This window comes from Pygoscelis adeliae, unplaced genomic scaffold, assembly GCF_000699105.1.
Source record: "Pygoscelis adeliae isolate BGI_AS28 unplaced genomic scaffold, ASM69910v1 Scaffold122, whole genome shotgun sequence".
Lineage (NCBI taxonomy): Eukaryota > Metazoa > Chordata > Aves > Sphenisciformes > Spheniscidae > Pygoscelis > Pygoscelis adeliae.
This window is the reverse complement of record NW_008824358.1, coordinates 209,597-233,849: the sequence shown is the minus strand read 5'-3', so window position 1 is coordinate 233,849 and position 24,253 is coordinate 209,597. Positions and strand designations below refer to the sequence as shown.

At 43.5% G+C, this 24,253-nt stretch overlaps 1 protein-coding gene across 1 annotated transcript; it reads left to right on the top strand.

Annotated features, from left to right (window-relative positions):
- The first annotated feature begins 5,575 nt into the window (after positions 1-5,575).
- Positions 5,576-23,446, top strand: ISM1 (isthmin 1, angiogenesis inhibitor). Its single transcript, XM_009319621.1, is given in 7 exon segments — positions 5,576-5,632; positions 6,135-6,179; positions 6,181-6,444; positions 14,746-15,013; positions 18,071-18,214; positions 21,008-21,097; positions 22,778-23,446. Coding segments are annotated over 7 exon segments (1,386 nt in total). The 3' UTR covers positions 23,296-23,446.
- The last annotated feature ends 807 nt before the right edge of the window (positions 23,447-24,253 follow it).

Sequence of the window (24,253 nt, the reverse complement as noted above, 5' to 3'; positions counted from 1 at the left end):
TAGGATCTCTGCAGTCATAACATAAGTCCTGGCTACATGTTCAGTGCTCAAGATTTTCTGTGTAACTATGAGGGCTAGAAGTTTTTAGTGCAAAAACCCTAAAATCCAGAAGCTGTAATTCTGAGATAAATATGCCCAGCTGCTTTGAGATTTCACTTCTGCCGTACGCAGCTCTTGAGAGCTATTCTGGCGTACACCAGAAAATCCGCTGTGGTGGGCTGGGTATGTACTTGGGCGTCCCAAGCACGTCACTGCCTAACTGTGCTGCCACTGGCACCCAACCTTTAAGCTTTCTACAGAAGACCTCTGCTCCAACAGTGACTGCGGATCGACATGTCTAGCCTGAATCTCTGCTGTCCTAATTGCAACGGTATTTGCGACTCCATCTTATTCTCCACAGAAACAAAATCACTTCAAGAGCCGCACAGCCCTTGAAGCTAATGTGTCCCATAGCAGTACCCTGTGGGGTGACTGGCTTTGGTCTTTGCATAGCCACTTAGTCACCCATGCAGATGTACTGCAAGTTAGAAAGAACTGGATACGATGTCATTTTACTAATTTTGCTGGACTAAATAGAGAATTATTAAAAAATAGACCCTGGTAAACAGCACTCTTTTTTTGGTTTGTTGGGTTTTTTTTTTTAATTACTAACTGTAATCAGTGATTCATCTTCTATTTACACGATGTTTAAAGCAGACGCTCTATTTTGGAGCCCCTTAGTGAAAGCGATTGTGTACATGCAAGCCAATGTAGTCTATTTCAAGTTATTTATGAACAGCGATTATCTAAAACGTGCTATTAATTATTGCAACAATTAATTTGTGCGGCTTTCTAAAGATAAGTAAGGCCTTTCACGTCATTGATATATGTGAACATGAGGGACAAGCACATTTTAAGAAAAAATGAGAGTGTCTCAGTAGCTGAGTGGTTGATGTGACAGCCTCCTGGTCTGACTTCTTCCAGAAATACGAACCGTCAGTGACTCCTTGGAGTGAACCGGAGCTGTGGGGCTCAGTACCACCGCATGCTTTCAGCTAGTCACCCAGAAATTAAATATGAGCCCAAGTGATTTGCCCGTTAAATGAGAAAGCCAACACAGAGCTAAGAACAGAACAAGGGTCTTCTGACTGCCTGGACTGTATGTGGCATTAATTGCAAAAGAAATTTTTCTCCGTGTATCTTTGATAATGCTTTTCAGCTGTTACCTTCACTGTCTGCTTACCTAACACTGTCCTCATACCTCTTCCGGCTAGGTCCTGTGCTGCTTATGCTCATGATAGACAGAAAAATAAATAAAACCCAGGAATTAGATCACCCGAGTTCATTACAGATCTTGGATCTGCAGAGGTGAAAGTCTCATGTAGTATCCCGGTGTGTTACTCAGCCTCCCCAGACCGGTTAATTTTAAAGTGATCATTTAGCACTAACCTGGAAACACACGACAGCCTTCAAAATCAAAACAATCTGTTTAGGCAGGTGGGAAATGAAACCAGTCCTAATGGCTGTAATGGTTTTCTGTGAAGGCCCCAGGCCTCATTTTGTCTCTGATAGCAATATAATCTTTTATAGCGTCTGTGAAGTTTCCTAATAAATAAACGTTCCTTGTTCCTGGTGGTTGAAGATGCTGTACAGGTGCATCATGAAAGTGCATTGACAGACTGTCGGGTTTCAATTCAAGACCTCTTGTCAAGATCATTTTACAAGATATTTCAAAGGAGTATACAAGAAATAAAAAAGCAATGTAGCTGCAGCAGGGATTTAGTAATAGATTCCCTTGCTGTCTGGGAGCTGTTAGGGATATAAGTTGCATCAGTTTTCCCAAATTCTTTCAACTCCATAATTAGCAGTGCTTGCAAATGGGCCCTTGGTTTGGCAAGTGGGGAGGGAACGAAGGAAGGTAAGAAATACGAAGGACAGAGAAAGAGCAGCTGCTCCAGAATAGTTTCTGTAGCTCCAGTCATTCCTCACTTATTCTCTGTCTTGGTTGTTTTTCCAGAACTGGAAATGGGATTAAAATAAGGAAGAGAGGAGGGAGATGGATTCCTCACTTGCTAAAAATGCAGAGAAATTCCCTTTTTCCCTAGTTTGGTATTTTTACAAGTTCCCCTTTCTGTTTAACTTCTCTGTGGGGAAGAGAAACGGTGCACTTCCCTGCAGCTAATGCCTAACGTGACAGAGGGAGACACAAAATAGGAAGGCAGTGGAGGGAGTTAAAATACCCATTTGATTACTGAAAGGTTAAACCACAGGATCAGGTAGGAAATTTTTCCTGCACGCAGGGTTGTCTCTTGATGCCTTAAACCCTGCTGTGGTGCAAGTCCCGCCTGCATCACCAACATTTAGAGTTACCCTCACAAATTCCCTCTGAATTGCTCTTCTTCTCTGGTTTGTAGGTGGACACAAAGTCGTTGATAGGTACTGAACCATTGCCCTCCCTTTTTCGGTGATGGGTGTGGCGAGGTGTGTTATTCTGTAACACAAACAATACCGCAGATTCTCTCTCTCTCTAGGGTTTATTTCGTTGCCTTGTCACACAGCTATGAATAATGTGTTCCTGCCCTTATAGACTGTCCACACTTAGAACACACAGCAATCCTAAGCTGGTTTTGTATTAGGAACTTCTATAAATATCTGATCCCGTGGGGCAGCAGAACTGTAGCTGACAGCAAGCATGAGTAACCCCTCAAAATCATCTTAATGGAAAGCTTAAAAGTTGTGAATAATCCTGTTAAATGAAGGGAAAAAAGCGATTTATCTTAAAATATTTAGAGCAGATGCATCATTTGAGTAAGAAACCAATGTGCCTGAATTAGAAATGTCGTAACTTCAAAGAAACTGAGTCAGTAGTTCAGAATGAAGTGACATAGATTTTAAAGGAAGGCAAGCAACACTGCTTTCCCAAAAGCAATCGGGAATACAAACTGTGTACACCTAAAAATAAATAGCGTGAAGTATAAACATGCAAAATAACGTAGAAATAAGAAGAGTATCTCGCCCTGCAAAAAAAGAAATTAGATTTCATCTATTAGCTTTGGAACACAAACCCTGTTTTCTTCAGAAAGGATGCTGGCATTGCAGTAAGGACACGCTTTTTCCTGCTGGGTTGGCCTTGGAAGATCCTTTGCCTGAGTTAGTGCAGTAGAACAGAGTGAGCCCATATTCTTCTCTTTACATGCAGTTTAAGCTCACTTTCTATGGACGGCAGCCTCTTTTATCTTTTTACCAGAAATATACATTTCTAATCACTGCAAACCAGCTTAGACACTAGACCAAGAATTATCTACCTCAAAAAAAATAGGCATTCTATTCATTTTAGTAACTGGAAACAAATGGTCTTTCGCTCGTGGTACTATGAGCAGGTAACTGAAACGGTCGTGTATATTGAGCATTTCTGTTTGCTTATGTTGCAGCATGACAGAGAAGCCCCAAGGAGGGACAGCGTGGGCTTGTCCTAGCGTGAAAGGGGCTGCAAGAGATGATAACACAGCTTTTAGGCAGAGGACACAGTATTTAACCTGTGTCATTCCTGCCAGGCATTAGTCAACCCTGCTCTTAAAGACAAACTCCACATTCCCCCCCCCCCCCCCCCCCCCCCCCCCCCCAAAGTCTGCTCTCGAGCTTGGCTGTCACTGCCATTAGAAATGTGTACCTAACGTTGAACCGGAGTCTTCTGGTCATGTCCACCCTGAGCAAGCAGAGTGGTCCATCCCTTCCTCGCTGCAGCAGCCTTTGGTATAGGACAGTTATCATGTCCCCATCCATTTTCCTTTTTAACGTTAAACAACCCCAACTCCTTCAGCCTGTAATTAATGACAGTCCCTGCCCCAAGCAGCTTGGTAGTGGGCCCGATCAGCCTGATGTCATTACTTCACCATGACAATTTTCTAACTAACTCCATGTGATATTCCATCTGTCTGACACTATTAAAAACTTTTTATATAGCCCTTATTATTGTAGTTGCTGAGCTCCCCGCAAACATCACAGTGAGGAAGGGAAGTGCTTGTTATCCCCACCGAGGCACAGGGAGACCACGACCTGCCAAGATCACACAGCGAGTCTTATCCGAGAATTAAATGTAGGTCTCTAAAGTCCTTGGCCAGATCTAGCTGTATGGTATGTTAATGTGGAGAATCAAGATGCTCCTGAAGTGGGAAGCAGATAGGGAAAGTATGAAATCGTATGTGAGAATTTTATTATTTTTTAATAAAATCTCACTTTATTTTTAATAAAGGTAAGATTATGGGCCTGATACCCCAGAAAAAAGTAGTTAAGTACCACATTCTTTTTGGTTCCTGTCTGAAGTAATTTAATAACAGGACAATTACACCTTGTTGTTAGTCAGACATAACTGAGATGCCATTTAATCCTCATGTGCCGAGAAGTTTGCAGTTAAATTCTGTTTGATAAGTTAAAGCACTAGCACATGGGTACGGAACCTCAAGTTAGACGAGTGGCCCTCGGTTTTGTTTCCCAGAGCTTGCTGCTGTGTGATTTGCTTTCTACTTTATATTGACTAAGGGGTGTGTTAATGGGTGGCCCACCAAAGGCATCTGAAAGTCCTACCTGGTCTTCAACGACGAGGAGCGTTCTTGTTTCAGCCTTCGAGCAATACAGACTGTCAGGAGCGCGTACCTTTTCAGCACTGCACACGTGCGCTAACTCGGAACGAACTTTTCGCATCTGTGCCGTAGATAGACGTATCATACCTTTTTGGCACTGTCAGAGTGTAACCGTTCTGATCGTGAAAATAGCAAGACAACATTAATTCTGCTAAATCTGATTTTGCTCTTTACAAACGCAGTGCAGCAAGAAGGGGAGAGGAGAACCACCTTAAGCTTTTGCATGAGATGATTTCACTTAGTCCCAGCTTAACTCTTAAATCTCAGTTTATTTAACTCACTGAATATTTTCCTGTAACGAGCACAGATTATGTGGTAAAATCTCTTCAAAAGTCAATTTAGAACCTTCTAAGCAAATAAACACGAAATAATAAAAGAAAAGGCATTGGAACTGTTATCTATCTGAGAGCTTAAGAAAAGGTATGCTAGCTTAATTTGAGCCAGGGGAGCTGGTGGAGATTGCGTTTAACCAGAAATGCTGGCAAAAATATGCTTCAGTAGAGCCAGAACCACATGTGGCCATTCCACTTTAATTGTGCTTGTTTTAAAAGATAGGTCTTTAACATTTACCCTCTCCGTGCTTGCTGTCTCTTTATGAACTGAAAATAAAAGCTCCCTGGGCAGTCATACTAAGACCTCAAGCCTAAAGTTTTTCAGCTGAGTCAAAAGCAAAACCTGTGCTGAATCTGCCCCAGGCATTTTTGTAGCCATAAGAAGATTGGACTTCTCTGCGGGTTTTTTCCCCCGAGTCCCCAGGCCAGTCCTAACCCAGGGAGCCAGTGTTTTGATACTAAATGTATCTCCTTGGTGAGGTCAAAGGCAGTGGCAGCAGTGCTACTGGTTCGAAGGCAGCCTGCTGCAATATACTACAAAACCCGAAAGTACGCTCAACAATAACAAAAGCATTAACCGCTGACCCACAACTTGGTGAAATTCAATCCCACCATTAGGCAGACATGAAAATGAGATCCCAGAGGAAGGAAGGTTCAGATGTTCAAGACCAGAGCCACTGGGTGAGGAGCACAGACGACGAGATGGAAGTCGTTGCAGACTGAGGAGAGAGAGGGGGAGGGTGCCAGTTCAGCGGAGGGATCTTTTAATACCAGAAATTTCAACATGCACTTGGCAGCCAGCGTTTTTGCTCCACTTTGGAACAAAGCAAACTAAACCGATTTGTAATAAAGATACCTTTCACCATTTTAGGGACACATTTAATGTGATGTAATTTGATTTCCCAGGGGTTGCTTCAGAGCTTCATGTTTCCCCATTTGCTTTAAGTTAGATGCTTGTGTCAATGTGTAGGTGCTCACTGCAAGGCTGGAACGTTACAGGAACCTGAAAGAGCTAGGCGCCCAAGTCTGACCCAGTTTTAGCTTGCGTCAGCTGGTTACGGATTCGCACCACTCACGAGCACCCTAGACAATACCAGTCATAAATCCCGTGTGTTTCAGTAACGAGCCGTGGGTCTGCGTGCTGTAAGGATTTCTGTATGCGCTCTGCAGCCGTCATTGGCAGGAAGCTGGAGACGGGGACACTGGCAGGACTGCACACTCTCTCAGTTGTTATAGCGCGTTGCTTTTTTCCCCAGAACACACTCACTGCAGATGACCGTTCTCCTGAAGACAGCTTCACCCTGAACCCCGAGGACAGAAGAGAATACCCTGATCTCCAGGCTGCCCACCGGCCGTTCCCTAAGCAGCGATTCAGGCAGGAAAACGGGCATACGTCCTTGCAAAGAGATGGACCCAGATCTTTCCTCCTGGATCTCCCAAACTTCCCTGACCTGTCAAAAGCAGATATTAATGGGCAGAATCCCAACATTCAGGTACAAATTTATGCTAACGTATGATTTTTTTTTTATGAGCTGCACAAAATTATTTTACTGAACCAAGAGAACTGTCAGCCTGGTTTCCATGGCATCCAGTCAGAACACCCTGTCTCTCTACCAGTAGCACCAAGAGGAATTAATATAATATAATATAATATAATATAATATAATATAAAAACAATTTTTTTTTAATTAAGTGAATGCACAGATTTCAATTTTTTTCTGAATTTCTCTTTGGATAGTGTTGATTGCATAAGTGTGGGTGTCAGTGTAGACCTATATTATGATATTAAGCCATCTTTGCTGTTGCCATTTTAGAACATGTTCTCTTCGTTGATATTAAATGGGTATTTTAAATCCTGTTTTCAATTCGCTGTTTCAAAATTTGTTTGTGAACAGATTCTCTTTTGGTATGCTATTATAAAATGCAGCCATCCCCAAAGGTCATAAGAGAACAAGTCTTTAAGTTTCAGTTCCAAATGTGGTTCTCTGTATGAAACCGAGTCTTAAAGTTAATTTCTGCAGCAGCTGCCTGGAGTAGAAAAAAGTTGTCTGCAAGAAACTTTGTTGTATGTTACTCCTCAAACTGTTCTTGGGTTTGGAATGGCCTCTTGCAAGCCACTTGCATCCTGAAACTTCAAGGATTAGAAAGAGGAAAAAATGAGTGATTTGTTTTTAATTCAGAGCCCTAAAGCAAAATTGGCATTAATAAGCAGTCTTTTTCAACCAAAACAATAAATTGAAATGTTGTTCTGTCTAAGATGTGCTTATAAAAACAATACACTAATAGAACTGGTTTTCTGGTTAAATTAATTCCTGGCTTCTTATAGTCCCCCAGCCCACAAAATTACCATCCTTTTGATACGTCTAAGAAGTACGCACGTAAAGATATCGTAGATCTGTTGGTGAGAGACCAACGTGATCGGGCGAGAACAAGCTGTCTCCAAGCTGACAGTCTCTTACGTCATAGATGGCTTGCAACCTTAAGAAGCCTAGCAGATTTGGATCAAGTGCGGGTCCAATACTTGACGGGCCAAGGTAGTAAACATGTTCAACATGTGGTGACTGTACACATCCCTCACGCTAGGAGAAGCCTTCCAGAAAGCCTTAGGAAGGGAAGGAAGGAGCTATAGGGGCCCCAGATTGTGGCATGAGGTAGATAGTGTAACATCATTGTTCAAACAGTATGTAAACCGCGGAGGAGGACAGGAGGAAACAAAAACCATCTCTGATTGGTAACAGCATTTAATATTTAGGCCCAGGGAATAGATAAATGAGATGGAAACATTCCCCTGGCTTGTCTTTATAGTAGCTGCTTCTGCTATGACCTCTTTTTCCACCACCTGATCTTGGAAATGTGTCAGCCAACTATGTCAGCAGTTTTGCTGGACTCTGAGAACCGGGAAGCCTAGTCCTGTGAACTGGAAAACATTGGGCAACGTTAATCCCAGAGCTCTTGTGCACAAGGATCAGCTCTTTCAGAAACAGGCTCCCTAAGTTCTGCATTGCGTTTAGTCTGCTTACTTAGGTGCATAAATAGGGATATACGAAGCTTCTTTAAGTTCCCGGTTGACAGTCCTGCAGCAGCTTAGGCCTCATGGAGATAAAACTCCCATTAATTCATTACAGAGTCAATGAAAGTTTATTTCTTCGCCTAAAGGTTGTAAAAGGTGGCCTACTCTTTTGGGAAAAACAGGATTATAGTGAATTCTTGCTCGTTAAACAGTACTGGACTGACCTGAATGGAAATAATGACACCTGTTGACTTGCAAATTTCTCATCAGCTGTCTGGCAGGTGAGAGCAGAATCGATACTCATTTATCCTTTTGCACAATGGCTTCGGGCTCTGCGAATTACAATCCCCGGGGGTGTTAATTTAAAAGTCCTCCTAGGACAGTGAGGTTGGAAAGGAGAAAAAAGCCTGTGTGTTAATCTAGCACAATGGCCACATTTACTGCTCAAAGACCCACAACTTCTTTTCCCTTCTCCTAGTACAAACCTGCATAGACCAAAAATAACATTTTTAAGGGAAATTATACCTGGAAATTTTAATAACCTAATAAACAGACATAAAACTCAGCCTGAAAAAGCAGGTCGAAAAGTGAGTTCTCTTTACGGCCGTTCCTTCTCTGGTTTCCTGTGAGACGGCAATTGCTGTGTCATGCCCTGGTTGTGTGTTCTTTCAGGGAGGAAGTGGTGGGTATCAGAACGCCGTCACAGGAATTCAGAAAATTAACATGTCTCCAGGTACTACTGTACTTATCGGGTGATAACCAAATATAAGTATAGTGGACTGTCTTCTAGAAAAACCTCAGAAACAACAGTCGGAGCTGCAGTAATCCAAATGCAATTTGACTCTTTGCATGCAAGACCAGGACAACGCTTACTGGTCTTTCTGTGCCGTTCTAGCCTTGTAAAATCTCCCATCGTTTCAAGGGGCATTTTATGCTTTAGCATTGCTTCCACGCTGGTTGAGAGTAACTGCAGTAGCTGCCGTTGAGCAAAGGCTGGCTGTTTGGTTTGGGGTATTTTGTTTTCTTCTTTTTTGTCATTTTAACAATTCTGTCAATGCCTGGAAGACTTCTGGACGAGAAGGTGAGTACAAAAACTGATCACACGTTTTCTTTGGATTTCCTTTCACAAGTGGAAAATCCTTTTCATGTAGGTTTGCACTCGTTTGATGAACTAGCCGAGGAATGCCTATGCAGACCTCGTAGTTGGGCAGGGTTATTATTCAGAGTAAGACAGAATTGTTCTTACCCCTGAGTAACAGAATGAAGTCACATGGGAGGTGTATCTGAACCTGCTTATTTTCCATTCCTGATGGGTTTTTCTCGTCTGTTCCACCCAGCCTTCTACAACCCTTCAGCTCTTCTCTGCAGCCGGTCCTCTGTTTGGAGCCAGATGCTTCAACTTGCAATGGAACTCTTGCTCTTCTCCCTCCCCTTTTCTTTTTAGTCCTGGTTTCCCAGGGTTGGGTACTGTAACAGGTAGTGCTTTGCTGCTTTCCTAGCAGTGCTCGACACCATGACAAATGAGCAGAAAAGGGAAAACTCCTTACTGTTTGTCGGGCAAGGGCATTTTGTTGCTATTGATGCTCTTCAGAGAACTTGAATCTTGATCAAGCTTCACAACCAGTATACCTGAAACACAGCTGGGTGAGTTCCTGTTGCGGTGGATGTGTTAAACATTTTGGATGAGGAGGCGAGTTCCAAGTAGAAACTGTGCAGAGTTAGGTAGGATTCCTGTCCTAAAAATGTGTTGATGTGCCCTGGAAAACTGAAGTAAATCAGTATATGTTTAAATCTGTTGTGATTATTATCCTCGCTTTGAGTCGCGGGATTGGTAATCATTGATAGGAGCGATTTTACGCCGGAAGAAGCTGATGCTGCCTGCTTGGTGATGTGTTGTCTTTGTCATTTTGCATGAGGCCTGTGGGCCATATCCACCAGTCACGCCGCTCCAGTGCTGCCGTGTTAGCTTTATTTATTCTCTTTGATACCTATTCAGTTTCTACCTTCTCTTAAAAAAACATCTACACAGAACCACCCACTCTAGGAGCATACACAACTACAGCGACACAAGGCTGTGTGATCTGCTTTTAAATAAGAACCGCAGACTTCAAACCAACTCTTCTCCGGGTTCATCCGTGACCGTTTCCTTCACCTCCATCTATATCACGCGTCACTTTTAACACGTTTTATTAGATGTATTTTTTAGGTAGCATTTATATTTGTCATTTGAAGCTGCTGGTTTCACTGCATCAGAAAGCAATACCCTCTTGGTGTCGTCACAACTCAGCGGTATCTGTAATACTGAGCTCTGACCAGTACCATCTCTTGCCTAATCTAGCACCGTAAGAACTGGAGGGCTCCGGTAGTGCTTATTTCTTGTAATGCCTTTAAGGCTTAAGAGTTTAAGGCAGTAGCAAAGCAATTGCCCCTATCATTAAATTAAAGACCCAGAAAAGCAGAGAGCACGTGTTCATTGTCTTGGTCCTTGGGCTGGGTCTGTACCATGGAGAACTCCCTGCTCCCAAGACCATCTCCCCGGTCAATATGCCTGCTTGCTGAGCTAGCTGCAGCACCAGAAGCACGGCGTAGCCATGCCGGGAACTAGCTAGTCCTCATAGCAAGCCAGAGAGACTGGTCTAGGCAGAGCGGGGTACCAGAGCGCCATGGTTAAACCACTTTCAATACCAGGGCTGTTATTACCTCTGCACAGATTTCTTCATGTCATGATGTAACGAGAGCTCACTGCAGAGTGCAAAATTCAGAGCTAGGTTTCAGACCAGATTTTTAATTCTGGGGTTCAGTTAGGCCCATCAGAGAGTGCAAGTAGGATTGGCAACATTAAACACAAATTTCAGGTTTTGAGTCACATTGTCGTCTTTGCTGACAGCAAATTTTGAGGATCCTTCACTTTTCATCAAGTCCAGAAAACTGTTCTAAGTGAGCTGCCATGACGTAACCGGAAGTAAATTGCTGTCACTACTGATACCATTTGAACTGAAGTTGTTACGTGGTGTAAACCTAAATTTACCATGTCAATGTCTGACAATGAACTCATTTCTGTTCTGCCGTTATAGTTACCTCATTGCTGACTTGCACGTATCCACCTTTACGGAACGGCAAGTTCTGCATTGCAAATTTGCGTCAGTTGCATGAAGGAAACAGAGGATAGAAATGTCTCGAATCCACTGCTTGCACAATATTGCAAATGTAGTTCTTGCAGTTGCTTAGGGCAATGTTTACACCACTGAAGTGAATTCAGAAACATTGTCGCAGTAAACAGGACGAAGTACACAGAACTTTTTGTGCACTCCAACAGGCGGGGATAATATTTATCTTCTGTGTATTTTCGGCCAGGAGAAAATTGGATGTTGGTGTCTCAAGACATCTGTGCTTGATACATTTGTTTCATTAGAAATTGACTGCAAATCTGTTGTTTTAATGTACCTATGCCAATTGTTTTTAACAATTATTAGAGGAACATCCTTATTTATAGCTCACACAACCATAAAAGAAGCGCCTTCTTTTTAGGTTTGGATACTTCTGGAGACGATTGTGGATTTTTACAAGAACCACGTTACCACAGACATTTTGGGAAGCTTGAGAAAAAAATAAATAATCTTTACAGTTTTGATAATCACTGGAAGAAGAAATCAGAGAAAATGAAGTCTCTAAAACAGTCTCCCAGATAGAAATACTAAGCCAGGTCTGTTTTTTAATTTTTGAGAGAACATGTTTTCGTTGGAGTAGTTATACAGCATGAAAGCTTTTCCAGAGCTGCTTTAAATGCCCATTTTTAATGACTCTAGTTCTAGATCTGATTTCTTTTTTCCTTTTTATAAACAACCCCCAGTATGGAAACCGATCAAACAAGATACGTGTTTGTGTATCATGTGTATGTACCATGTATATGTATAGTCGTGGCCTAATGTTGTTAAGTCTATCTGTAAGTACTGGGAAGCATTCAGTGAATGCTGATTCTTCAAAATTTTAGACGGGGACAGGGGAGCAATTGCTCACCCGAAGCAGCAGCCTCTTCTCACACCTCTGCCCTAACTTTTGGGTCGTACGATGGATGGATTGCTCACTGATTTCCTCCCTTGCCCATGGAAGGTGTTAAAGGGGGCCGGGCAGAGCGTAGCCGAGTCCCTGAAAACAAACAGAACTAGAGTCGACTGAAGCTGTGCTTTTTTTAGCTTCCAAGAGTGGCAGTTCAGACAATCCCAGGATTCTTTATAGAATTTCTTTCACTCTATGGTTTTTATGCCACATGTTAAACAAACAAGTTGGTAATCAAAGCTTAAAACAGCAGTGAGAGGAATATAGGTGTGTGTCAGTCTACCGCATTGGATTTTGCTGTTTGTTACGTTCGTTTTTTAAATAGGTTGTGTGTTGGAAAACTCATTTTAAAGGCCTTTGTAGTAAGCCTCCTCGGTAGTAAAAACAGACCGAAGAGGGATATCTGATTGCACAGACGTGTCTTGAAAGTAAGTTAGTGGCAGTGCTGTTGGAGGTCTGATGAGGTCTTACGACCCTGGAAGCTGGTGCGTTACACCTGCCTCTCTTCCCCGGTGTAGCACACAGCTCAACAGAAGTTTCTCTGTCCCTACAAACCCTCTTCTGCTTAAACTGACTTGGCGTCCTGAATAAGTATTTTAAATCAAATCCCTGTGGTTCTTCAGACTGTACCTGGCTGAAATAATGTGAGTTCATGCTGATTCACTGTCATGTAACTACAGATTTCCAGAGCAAATGGCATGATTATCAAGTGCCCCCTGGGTTTTTCTATGAGAGGGTTTTGGTTGGTTGGTTGGTTGGTTGGTTTTTTGTTTCACTTTGCTGAGTCATTGCTTACGGAGTTAATGTGGTCTTAAAAATACTTGCCACTAAAGTGCTTGGTTCATACTATTTTTCACATGGGCAGTACTAAAGCCCTGAGACTGGCCGGCAGTGCACAGGGTTAGCCGCTCAGTAACACTATTTCCTTTCACTTATTGTGAAAACTCTGTTTTGCTTGGATAGATGCAGCAATTTTGAATCCCTGAACTAACCCTGATGTTTTCAAACTTATGAAATCCATTTTAATTCTTGGTCTGTAGAAACTGAGGTTTAATGAAGTAATCGTTCCAATTCCGTATTTAGTCTGGGAGTACAATCTCTCTTGTGTAAAGATGCTATTAGGCTGACAACTGCACTTTCCCTCACTCTTGCTCTTTCTCCCAGTGGAGCTTCTTAGTAGCCTCAAAGTTGTTTCATTGCAATGGCTTGGTCTATGGTCAAATGCAAAGCATGATATAGATGCAAAATCGCCTTTCTCCAAAAAAAGGATGTGTGGGCATTGTCTTGTCCGTGCAGCCGTGTCTGCAGCTACAAAGCTGTGGCAGCAGTTCTGTTTTGCTTCCTATGTCACACTCCGCTGTGGATCACAGGTAGCTGAAGAAACACGGACACTCATTTCTTTCTTTTTCTTGTGTCTTGTGATTTTACTGATAACCATTGTATAAAACTAAACCTTTTATCCAAATGCAAATCCATAGAGTAACTGACTTTTAGCGTAATAGTACATTATTCTGTTTTTCCTGGTTTTGCACAACCTGATTTTCATGGAGTACTGTCTGGAAAGACTGCTTTATAGATCTATAAGACACGAAGAATAGCTCCGTACCTATTAAACATTATAGGTATATCTGATAGTCACTCCTTTATCATGGCTGTTTAGCCAGTCCAGTGTAATCAGTGAACCACATTAGTGTGAAGCATCAGAGCATTTCATGATTTCTCTGTGGCCACGCTATGCTTGCATGACTCATAGAGGCAAGGTTTCTGATGGGTAGTTCCTATTTCTACCTAAATAGCCACCTATATGCACGCACCGTATTTATCCGAGAGGTTCGTAATTACACATTGTTCAGCACAGAAAAGGCGTAATCAAGGATTGTTCCTATGCAGAATTATATTTACATTCGTGATGTCCGTGAGGGAATTGGGCAGCAAACTTCGAATCTTGGCTCTGGGCTTCTGTAGAAGGGTTGTATATGATGTAAATGGGTTGTATATCATTATACTCTCCAGCACAGGAAGAGGACCTGCTTCAGAGGGCTTAGCAGCAGGTGACTTACTCGGCGATGGTTGAAAGAGCCGCTGGCTCTCATCACCGCAGAGCGTGGTTTCACACAGCGGTGACAGCCCACGCCGTTGTGTGAAGGAAACGCTGGTGCTGCGGGGCAGCCGAGCAAGGGGATGGGCTGAGCTGCCGCTAGAGGGCAAGGCAGCGGCAAACCCGGCAGAGACCCCGGGCTCCACGTCTTGCACCTTGGCACCCGCGGACTTATGTAGCCCTGTCTTGAGTCAGTCCAAGTCCTTGGAACGGGCCCCGCACGCTGGTGCGCTTCATGCTTGCCTCAAATTCAGCCTCGGCGTAACTAGAGTAACAGATTCGGTTTTCTTTTTCCTGGTCGTATATGTTCGGGTTTAAACATCTTTTCCCCGTAAGGCAGCAAATTCTGCTGCAAAGGTTTGAGGCACCGCATGGGTTATGATTTTGTGTGGGATTTTTCCTAGCCTTTGTTCCAAGGTCTGATTCAGCAGAGGTAGCAGAAGGAATCGCTCAGCCGCTGCATATCTCTGGGCTCAGTAATCCGCATATGGTTTACAACACGCCGACCCTACAGGGTTACACAGCCCCTTTGCAAGGCAGCACCAGCCATGTGTCTTTGCTGTATAGAAGGCTTCCCACTGGCTAGGAGGAGATACTGACAGACAGGCTGGTCTACTTTGAATCCCATAGGTTACCATTGAAGTGGTGGATGGCCCCGACACCGAGACAGACAAGGATCTGCAGAAAGAGAGCAGCAAGCCTAGCTGGCCGGTCCCGTCACCTGACTGGAGAAACTGGTGGCAGAGGTCCTCCACCTTGACTCGCATGAGCAGCGGTGACCAGGACTACAAGTATGACAGCACTACTGAGGACAGCAACTTCCTAAACCCTCTCGGTGGGTGGGATAGTCATGTACCCAGTCACCGGACATTTGAGTCCAAGGAGCAGCCAGAGTATGGTAAGCTTGCGTTCCAGGCCTCTTATGGGCATCCTGGGATTGTAAAAACGAGTTTGGGGGAAATGAGAATGGTGAGGCATCGCTGAAAGTAGGCCAAGCAAAACAGAATTTTTCAACATGTGGCTTTTGTTCATCAGCTTTTAACTACAAATCTGTGCAGATGCACAAGCTGTACTGTGGTAGCTGCATTCCACTAGTAAGTCTATAATCTTAAAAATCATACCAGTTATCCCATAAGAGGACCTTTTTTTAGTCCTAAGTGTACTTTTTTTAAAAGCAAAGGAAACAAGGTTTCATATTTATTTTTAGAGTAAGGATAAGTACAAATTTAGAATCGTGTGGTGGTTTGGAAACCAAAATATAATTATTGGATAAATAAGCAAGATCTAAAACGTGGTAGTATTTGGTGGACACACAAATAAGATTAATTATGTTGATGCATGTGTGGGGAGTGGCATATGCAGCAGGAACATTGTGTATTTGCGTGTGTAATTCTCTTCCAGATGTGTCATGGCGAAAACAATTGTTTTCAGCTTGTTGTATGAAGCAGTCGCAGAAACTAGAAACAGAGAGGAGCTACAGTTATTCATTGCCCCAACGGGCTGTAACTATCCACATGGGAATGACTCAAGGGAGGTGAACTAATACGTGCTCACAGGTAGCTCAGAGCCTCTCGATTTGAGTTGTATGTAAATACAGAACATTTTTAGTCAGAGCAGGGGTTCAAAGCCACGGTACTTTTACCCCGGCGCTGCTGTTGCCTTCCCTAGATACTGCAGAGTGGCTGTCATGCACTGATTCAGTCTTATTTTTCCCCAGTTTCGGTTAACTTTAAGTCCTAGAGCCTTAACAATTGAGAAAGACTTTTCGTGGAATGGTGTATTTAAACACATACATATGTATTAAATTTCGTAGCCAGAAGATTAAAGTCTGTCCCTTCTTTTTGCACCTGCATTTATTTGTGGGCGCACTTTATTGCCAAGAATTCATGTATGAGGTAGTTATTCATTTAGGTAAAATAAAAATGCTTTCACAAATAATTGTGGTCGGAAAAAAAATAATTACAAATATAAAAATAGGAAGAACAGGTTGAGCTCCAGCTGAAAAACTAACGTGGTATATTTAATAGTGGATTACTGTGTGTTTCACAGTGCAGTATAAAGACTAGGTAGATAGGCCTCAAAATTATCCTAGAGCTCTCTGCCGTACACCAGAGCACCCTACTAATTGGAAAAGATTCCTGGCCTTCTGACTAACCTAAAATGTCGTGTGCCGTTGGCCTTGACCAGGAGGATGTAGCAGCGGATCCTGCCCGTATGGGGCTTTTATGCTAGTTCCACCCATTGACCTGTTCACACGTTTCACGGCTCTATCATCTCCCTCGTCCTGCCCCCGCCAAAAAGCAGCGCACGGCTCTGCCTGCCCTTCCTGGGCCTCCCAGGCCGGGCTCTTTGACAAGCATTGCCCCTGCTCACCCTCCCTCTTCCTCGCCCGGCCCGTGGGGGAAAAAAATTCAGAGTTGGGAAAGAGCAGGGAAGGAGGGCAGGGCCGGGGCGGGAGGGCAGATCACATTTTCCTAAGACGTCTTATGCCTCTTCAGACAGCTGTAGTGCCCGCCTGTTGGCAAATCCCAGAATCGCGGGCCTTTGCACACAGACGGTAGCCATGTTCCCACCCACGTCACACCATGGACACCCGATTCAAGTGCGGCGGCTTCCCGATCGGCAGAAAAGGAGGCAAAGCACATAAGGTCCCCGCCACGAGGAACTCGCGTCTAGGCAGCTTGCTACGAGTGAGATATATAACCTTCCCGTCCTCCTGGCAATAAATGTTTAATAGCACCCCACAGAGTTGTCGTCAGTCATTACATATGGTACAAATCAAGTTACGTGCTCTACTAACCAGCTCAGGAAGCCCACAGACAGCATGGCAGTGGGGGGGGAACCGGGAATTGCGTGTAGCACAGAGGCCAGTGCAGGCAGGGATCTCTCCCCGTGTCTTGCCGGTACATAAACGTTCAGCTTATAGCTGTAGAGCAGGGCTGGCTCAGCGTCACTAAACCCGATTTTGCTTTGCTACCAGTGCTGGTTTAACCCGAATGAGCACAGGCCGCAAGTTATGGTCACAGGGTCAGTTAAACATCTCCTGTAGGTTGCAGAGAAATCCATTAAGCCAGACATTCCCTAGCGAGAGACAACACTCAGCTGGGGAGGCCAGTGGGAAGGCAAGAAAACTGGGATTGGTTCATGGACTCCATTTGGTGGCCTCCACGAGGTGGGATGTGCAACAGTTAACGCGGCAAACAAAGGAGACCGGTTCTAAGGGGCTTAGGTGATTGCAGTGGCAGCGAGCCACGGTGGTGCAGACTTGGTATCATTTGCCTTTGGCTATCTACCAGAAGAGAATAAAGTCGTGTTTCGTTTTCAGAAGGTTCCTGCCAGTAAACAGTCAGATTTGATGTAATAATTCACATGAAACGCTACAAATTGCATGTTGTTCTGGGTGCAAGATGCAATATGCGGTTCCCTATATTCATGGCAGTATTTCTGTAATATGTTTCCTGTTCAAGGGACTGAAAACCAAAATTGCAATTTTCACGCATGACCCATAGTCCAACAGTCATTGTGTCCTACAAACTAGTTAAGTGAGTGTTGTTGTGCTGTTGCTGCGTGTTTTGAAAAGAAGAACACTTCATTTATCCTGTGCCTGATTAGTCTGTGGTCACAAAACATATTCCTATATACAGGGAAATTATGTGAATAGATGCGTACTGTTAGTTCATGACCCAGCTTTGCAGCTGAGGATTCTCAGCTGCCAAAAGGTCAAAAGAGAAAGGAAATATTTTTTCAAATAATGTTGCATGCATTTCCCTGAGGAGCATCAAGTGTGAAAACCATTTAAACAGCAGGCTTACGCCTGGCATTTAGCCCGAGCTTCAGGTAGAGACATCTGGATTCCATTCTTGTTTTGCCGCCTTAATAAAAAACACTACACAGTAGTTTTGGGTAGTAGGAGTTTTGTTTCTTCATTTCCTTCCTCATCTTTGTTCTTACGCAGATTATATTGACGGTGAGGGAGACTGGAGCCCGTGGTCCCTTTGTAGCGTCACCTGCGGGAGTGGCAATCAGAAGCGGACGAGGTCCTGCGGGTACGCCTGCACTGCCACTGAGTCACGGACCTGCGACAGGCCCAACTGCCCAGGTGTGATCCTGTTCACGTGAACCGCTGCCAGAGGGGAGTGGGGAGAGGCGGTCGAGGCCGGGGAGGAGAGCCCTCCTCTACACAAAGCCCAGGGCCCGTTTCTTCCCTGGCTAGGCAGGAGTTTCGGCGGGAAGAGACACGCTGGTTTTCAAGGCCATTTATGAAATGGCAGGTTCTTTGCTAGTAATAATACGCTGCTAGATGCAGTCTACCATCCCCTGGGACATAAAAGACAAATACAGGCTTTTTTTAGGTTACGGCAGTCATTTTTGTGCACGGTACGTTTTGTATTCCAAAGGGTGTAATCTGCTCTCTTGAAACAAATGTGTATTAATTTTAGAATTTCAAAACAGCTGTGCTGACTGTTACCTCAGCGAGCTCATATTTTGCTGTGCAGTGAATGGGCACGCCTGTGTTGTGAACAAATAGCTCCCCCCGCCAGTTACACGACTTTTAAGTTTTGTGCCTAATGTATACAGAGTTGCTTTAAGACTCCATGTGTATTAATATGAAAAAAGATACTTTAAATACCCGCTTTTCCTGTCACTCCAGAGATTTTGGGTTCATTGGGCATTAAGCTACACAATTTCCTGTCCTAGAGAGTCAATCTTAAGGTGGAAACGTCACCTCTGTTTCATTACCTGTTGCTTGATAATTGGAGAATTCTAAACCAGCAAGTTTGGTCCTGCAACAGCTGGGCACAACGGGATGAAGGAAAGTATAGTTTTGGCTTGAATGTATTCAGAAAATACGGCCAAGGAGCCTTACCTTAGCTCCTACCCGTCTGCAGTCATTGACATTTAAATGCCAGTGACGGGGGTGTCCTTACCATCGTGCAGTTTTCGCTTTGGTGAAAGCAGGGCTGAGCACTCAAACCTACATCATAAAAATTTAAAGCGGCTATGGAAAACTTTCCCGTGATGTTCTTTAAACGCTGCTGCGTGTTTGGATTTAGGCACGTTTGTAATGCAGTGATGCAGTAGTTGCCACAATGCATGGGATAGGTGCAATTTTGTTACTTCCCAAGACCAGAGAGAAGTAAAAACACATGCTGGCGTGGTATGCATTTCACCAAGTTTACTTCATGACTCAGAACGGCAGAAATTCTTAAACTGGAGGTCAGGTTTTTTTACTGGGAAGTGAAACGTCAGCAGTGCTGGAGAGAAGACTTGGGAGCCTCGGTGAAAGAGTTGGAGAGAAGTTTCTCACTCGCAGATAGATGCGTGCATCCATTGCCAGGTAATGGCTGCTAGGCAGTTCAGGAGAAAAATGTTTCTGGATGCTCTCATGCATCCTAAAACCTCAATAATAAGGGGTTAATTCCAGCAGAAAGCATGTAGCCCACAGTTATATTCTCCGGTATTTATTACCAGCTAGCATCAAACAGTGGCAAACTTGAAAGAATATATTATGTCATATAACAGACCCCCAACGATCAGCAAGCAAAATACATTCACTCTCTGAGGCTGCGCTGGCATTTTTAAAATTACAAGGGCAAAGCTCAGCTTCTGCTGCTTATAATTCCAGCAGTGAATTACTGCCTTGTAATGGGTACTTGGGTATCTATTATTCTGCATCTACTGCTGGAGTTAAGGTGAAACCCCATGATAATTTTATTGAAAAGCTGCCTGAGGCTGTTTTGAAGCTTTGCAAGCCACTATTATGCCCCGGTTCAGGAGATCAGGAGAAAGTTCATTGGCAAGAAGATGGATGGTGAACAGACTTCATTACTAACTATATAGTTATCACATATTAAAGAGCCTTCTGCTCTCTTTGGAGGTCTTTAATTCAATGGAGAGGGAAACAAAAAACCCAAACCTGTTCAAATGCTTCTTTGAAGAGACATTTGTTTGACGGCTACACGGCACAGAAACATTAGGGGGACGTCAGGCTGGTAGGTAGGCCAAACTGAAGCAGCAATGAAAGGATGTTTACTTTGGCAAGATCAATTAATACATTTTCTGGCAACCCGTGTTTCTCTCTACTGATAGCAAACACTTAACTGGAGGTTGTTGGAAGATCCTGATATTTCAAGATCCTGATATTTTATTTGCTTGCTGTAGGTGGTGGGGGACAGGATTGATGGGAGAGGTTATTTAGCTCTCGCCTACTCACACCTTTCAACTCCCTAGCACTGGGAGAGACCAACAAGCGCCAGTCTTCTTGTGATAGCGTCATTCTTCCTCGTCCTTCCTGAAAAATGGTCCCACACATGGATATGGACTTACCCACCTCTCTTCAGGCATGTCGCTCTGTTTTAGAAAGTGGCACAAAGGCTGTCTCCTTTAGACGTCACATTTTACCCAGGGCTTTAGAGCCTCCATTAGGACACTTGTTTTTATCCTGTCGGTCACCTGTGGTACATGCCCTGGAGACGATGCTGGTCACACACAGGCTGCTGGTGAAGTGTGTGCAAAGCTCCTAGCTGAATTGCTGGGAGATGCTGGCAAGCCTTGCATCGGGAAGAGGAGGAACAAAATTGGTTCCCTCGCTGCTGTCCCTGCACTGGGTTCATAACTGACCAGTTTGTTGCTTAAATATAATCTAAGCTCTAAACCTTGAAAACTTTTGACCTTTGGGCTAAGGTAATGCTTTATCTTCCTAACACCACAGATTCCTTGGTCATTATACTTTTAAATGAACAGTCCTTCCAGCAGCAACTCCAGATGATTACCTCCCTGCCGAACAGAAGCACCTTGCAGAACTGGGGAAGGAGGGGATGGCAGAGAGGCAGTTGATTGCGTTGTGTTTTAGTAGAAAAACGCCACCACCACTAACACGTGTTTGTCTTAGGGATCGAAGACACCTTCCGGACAGCTGCCACAGAAGTGAGCTTACTTGCAGGAAGTGAAGACTTCAACGCTACCAAACTGTTTGAAGTTGGTAAGCAGCCTAGTCAATCTTTCAGTAATAGATAAGAGACTTCCTCAGATTTTCCTGTTTTGAGTCTCACTGCGGGACCAAGATTTTGAGTTTACCATTAAAAATGTCAGTAATAATGGCCATTTATTATCTTGCTTACATTTATGATCTGAACCTTGGCTTGCTTCTGTCATAGAATCTTTCTCCTCTTAAGTCTTAGCAAATTTCTGTGCTTCTTTCATTATAAAATGGTGATTCTCTGTCCTAGTTCAGAAAAGAGCTGTAAGGCTCCACACTAACGGAGGGGGAAAAAAAAATCACACACTAGCATGTTGCTGGAATAGCCTTGAATGGAAGATACTATAAAAGCATTTTAGGTACAGCTGTCATATTAAAAAATATTACAATGATTTCTATGAGCATGCATAGCTTTTATGCATAGCATGTGCTGCAGTGGGGCTAGCCAAAGCAATTTATGGACTTGATACTAATCTATCAAAACTCAGCCCAACCTCTATAATGTTCTGATTTCATCCCTCCAATGAAACCCTAGTGTGGCCACTCCTAGACACTGGATGCTGGACTAATTGGATAAATAACGTAATCCAGCACCTCCCTCCTATGGTGGTAGAGCACAATAGTTAATGACAGCGGGATAGGACTCTTTAAGGAGACAGAAAAACAGGACACTGATCACTAAGTAAATATCTTGCAAGCATGTTTGCTCGAAGACTTTTAGGTCGCAGTCTTTGCCTTACTCCAGAGTCCTGTTAAGTAAGTGTGGAGCAAGATGTGCAGGGTTTTTTTGAAAGCCCATAGCATGATACAGACGCCTTAAATAATGTTTTAGGTAGGAGATGTTTAACTGGATTCTCCCAAGACTCTCGCAAAATAATAAAGTGCCAGTATTAAATATGCTACTAGTCTACAAACCTCTTTAACCCCAGCTATGAGTCATGACTCTGGTGCCATTAAATCCTCCTAACGTACAGACACTCTGATATTATGTCACATATGCCCTTTTAGAATCCGAATCACTTTTGGCTGCATTTGCCAGCTAAGATGTCAGTCTCCATGTTTGAACCACAGCTGCTTGAAATACCCCTGTGGGAAGATGGAGACCAAACAGAAAAAAGTATTTGTTAGTTAAAAGAAAGACTGAAGTAGGGCTTAATAACGAACTTCAGAAAAAGTAATCCAGGCCTTGCTTGCCATCTTGGTATTTCTAGCGTCATGAGAAACTTAATCCTTCAATGTCTGAATCTGCCGTTCTTACAAGGTGGGTGTCTGGACTAGGCGTTTAAACTGGAGACTGGCATCAAATCAGCGTGATTTCCCTATTTCAGTTCCGTCGCTTGTAAACCCACGATAGCGTCTCTTGTGCTGCATGGGGATATGGGCAGCTTAATTAGAGTTTGCCAGGTAGAAGAAACGTCAGAGATTCTCACTGGCATGGTGCTGCACTGATATTCAGACTGGCACTGCCTGAGGCTCTAAAGCCAGCCACACCTGGGATTTCTTTATCTGACAAGACAGCACGTTAACACATCGCAGGCAGGGAGGCAAGCTTTGACTGCCCTTTCTTTCTTAAGCAAAGCACTGGTGCTGAACAGTTAGGCTTTACTCATTTGTTGTCACTGGTCATACGAACTGGGATGCTGCATAATGTATCTTAAGTTTCCATTTCCTGCCCTTAAACAGATACCGATAGCTGTGAAAGATGGATGAGCTGCAAAAGCGAGTTCTTGAAGAAATATATGCACAAAGTGGTCAATGATCTTCCCAGCTGCCCGTGCTCCTACCCCAGAGAAGTTGCATACAGCACTGCTGAAATCTATGATCGGATTAAGAGGAAAAACTTTCGCTGGAAAGACGCAAGTGGCCCGAAGGAAAAACTGGAGATCTATAAGCCCACTGCACGATACTGCATCCGCTCCATGCTCTCTTTGGAAAGCACAACGCTTGCAGCACAGCACTGCTGCTATGATGATAACATGCAGCTGATTACCAGAGGGAAAGGGGCAGGTACACCAAACCTGATCAGCATCGAATTCTCAGCAGAACTCCATTACAAAGTGGACATTCTGCCGTGGATTATATGCAAAGGTGACTGGAGCCGATACAATGAAGCACGGCCTCCAAACAATGGGCAGAAGTGTACAGAAAACCCTTCAGACGAAGACTACTACAAGCAATTTCAAGAAGCAAGGGAATACTGAGAAGATTTTCTTCCTCTTCAGACACAAAATAGCATTCGTTTCCTGGATGCCAAAGAACCGATAACGGCTGCTGCATTGTCTCCTTGACAGGGGTTGATCAGTTTCTTTCTAATGAATGTATATAGTTGTAATATAATACATAAGTATTTTTCATAGTGTGTGTAATTTATAAACACATATCTCTCTATCTCACACACACCTATTTTTACATACAGACATACATAAAACTTGTCCTGGTAGGATTTTATACTGCAATAACGTTCCTTTAATAATGTGCATTTCATTTTATTCCCCAACTGTAACATAAGCGTGAGGTGGGGGGGAAGGGGGGGGCAGCTGCCATCACCATCAGGCCCCAAGGCCCCAGCTGAGGAGGGCACATATTTAAAAGTTGTTATAAACAATAGGATTGAAGAATGTACTCTTCCATATGGGAATGGTTTACAAGATTAATGCACCTACTGCATCAGTTTTCTCTATAATTGATTTCATGACTAGTCATATCTCAGAAAGGAAGAATATTTTTTTTGGAAGGGTAATACTCAAAAGCGAATATAGACAGTTACTAGCAATTTTTTTCTTGGAATTCTTCCTGTTACCTTCTAGCTCAAGTCTTTGCAGTCCATCTGCCTTGCAGGGAGACGTAGCTGTGGTTTTCCTACGGAGCAGAAAAAGTCCCGATGCAGTGGTTCTGCAAGAGTTACAAACAGCCCACTCCTGGAGACATCTCAGATACAGAGCTGCAGTTGTCAGGGCTAACGTCTTGTGCTGGGGAGCAGATCTTCAGGGCAGCTACCTGTAAACTAAGCGTGCCGTAAGCCTTTGGAGGAGTGAGGCCAGAGAAGGAAACCATGTCAAAGGAAAAAGAAAAAAAAAAATCACAGTTACTTCCCAGTTTTTAATATGAAGAGTGTTTAGATCTGCTTGTTTCTTTCTTTTAAGAAAAGAAAGAAGTTTA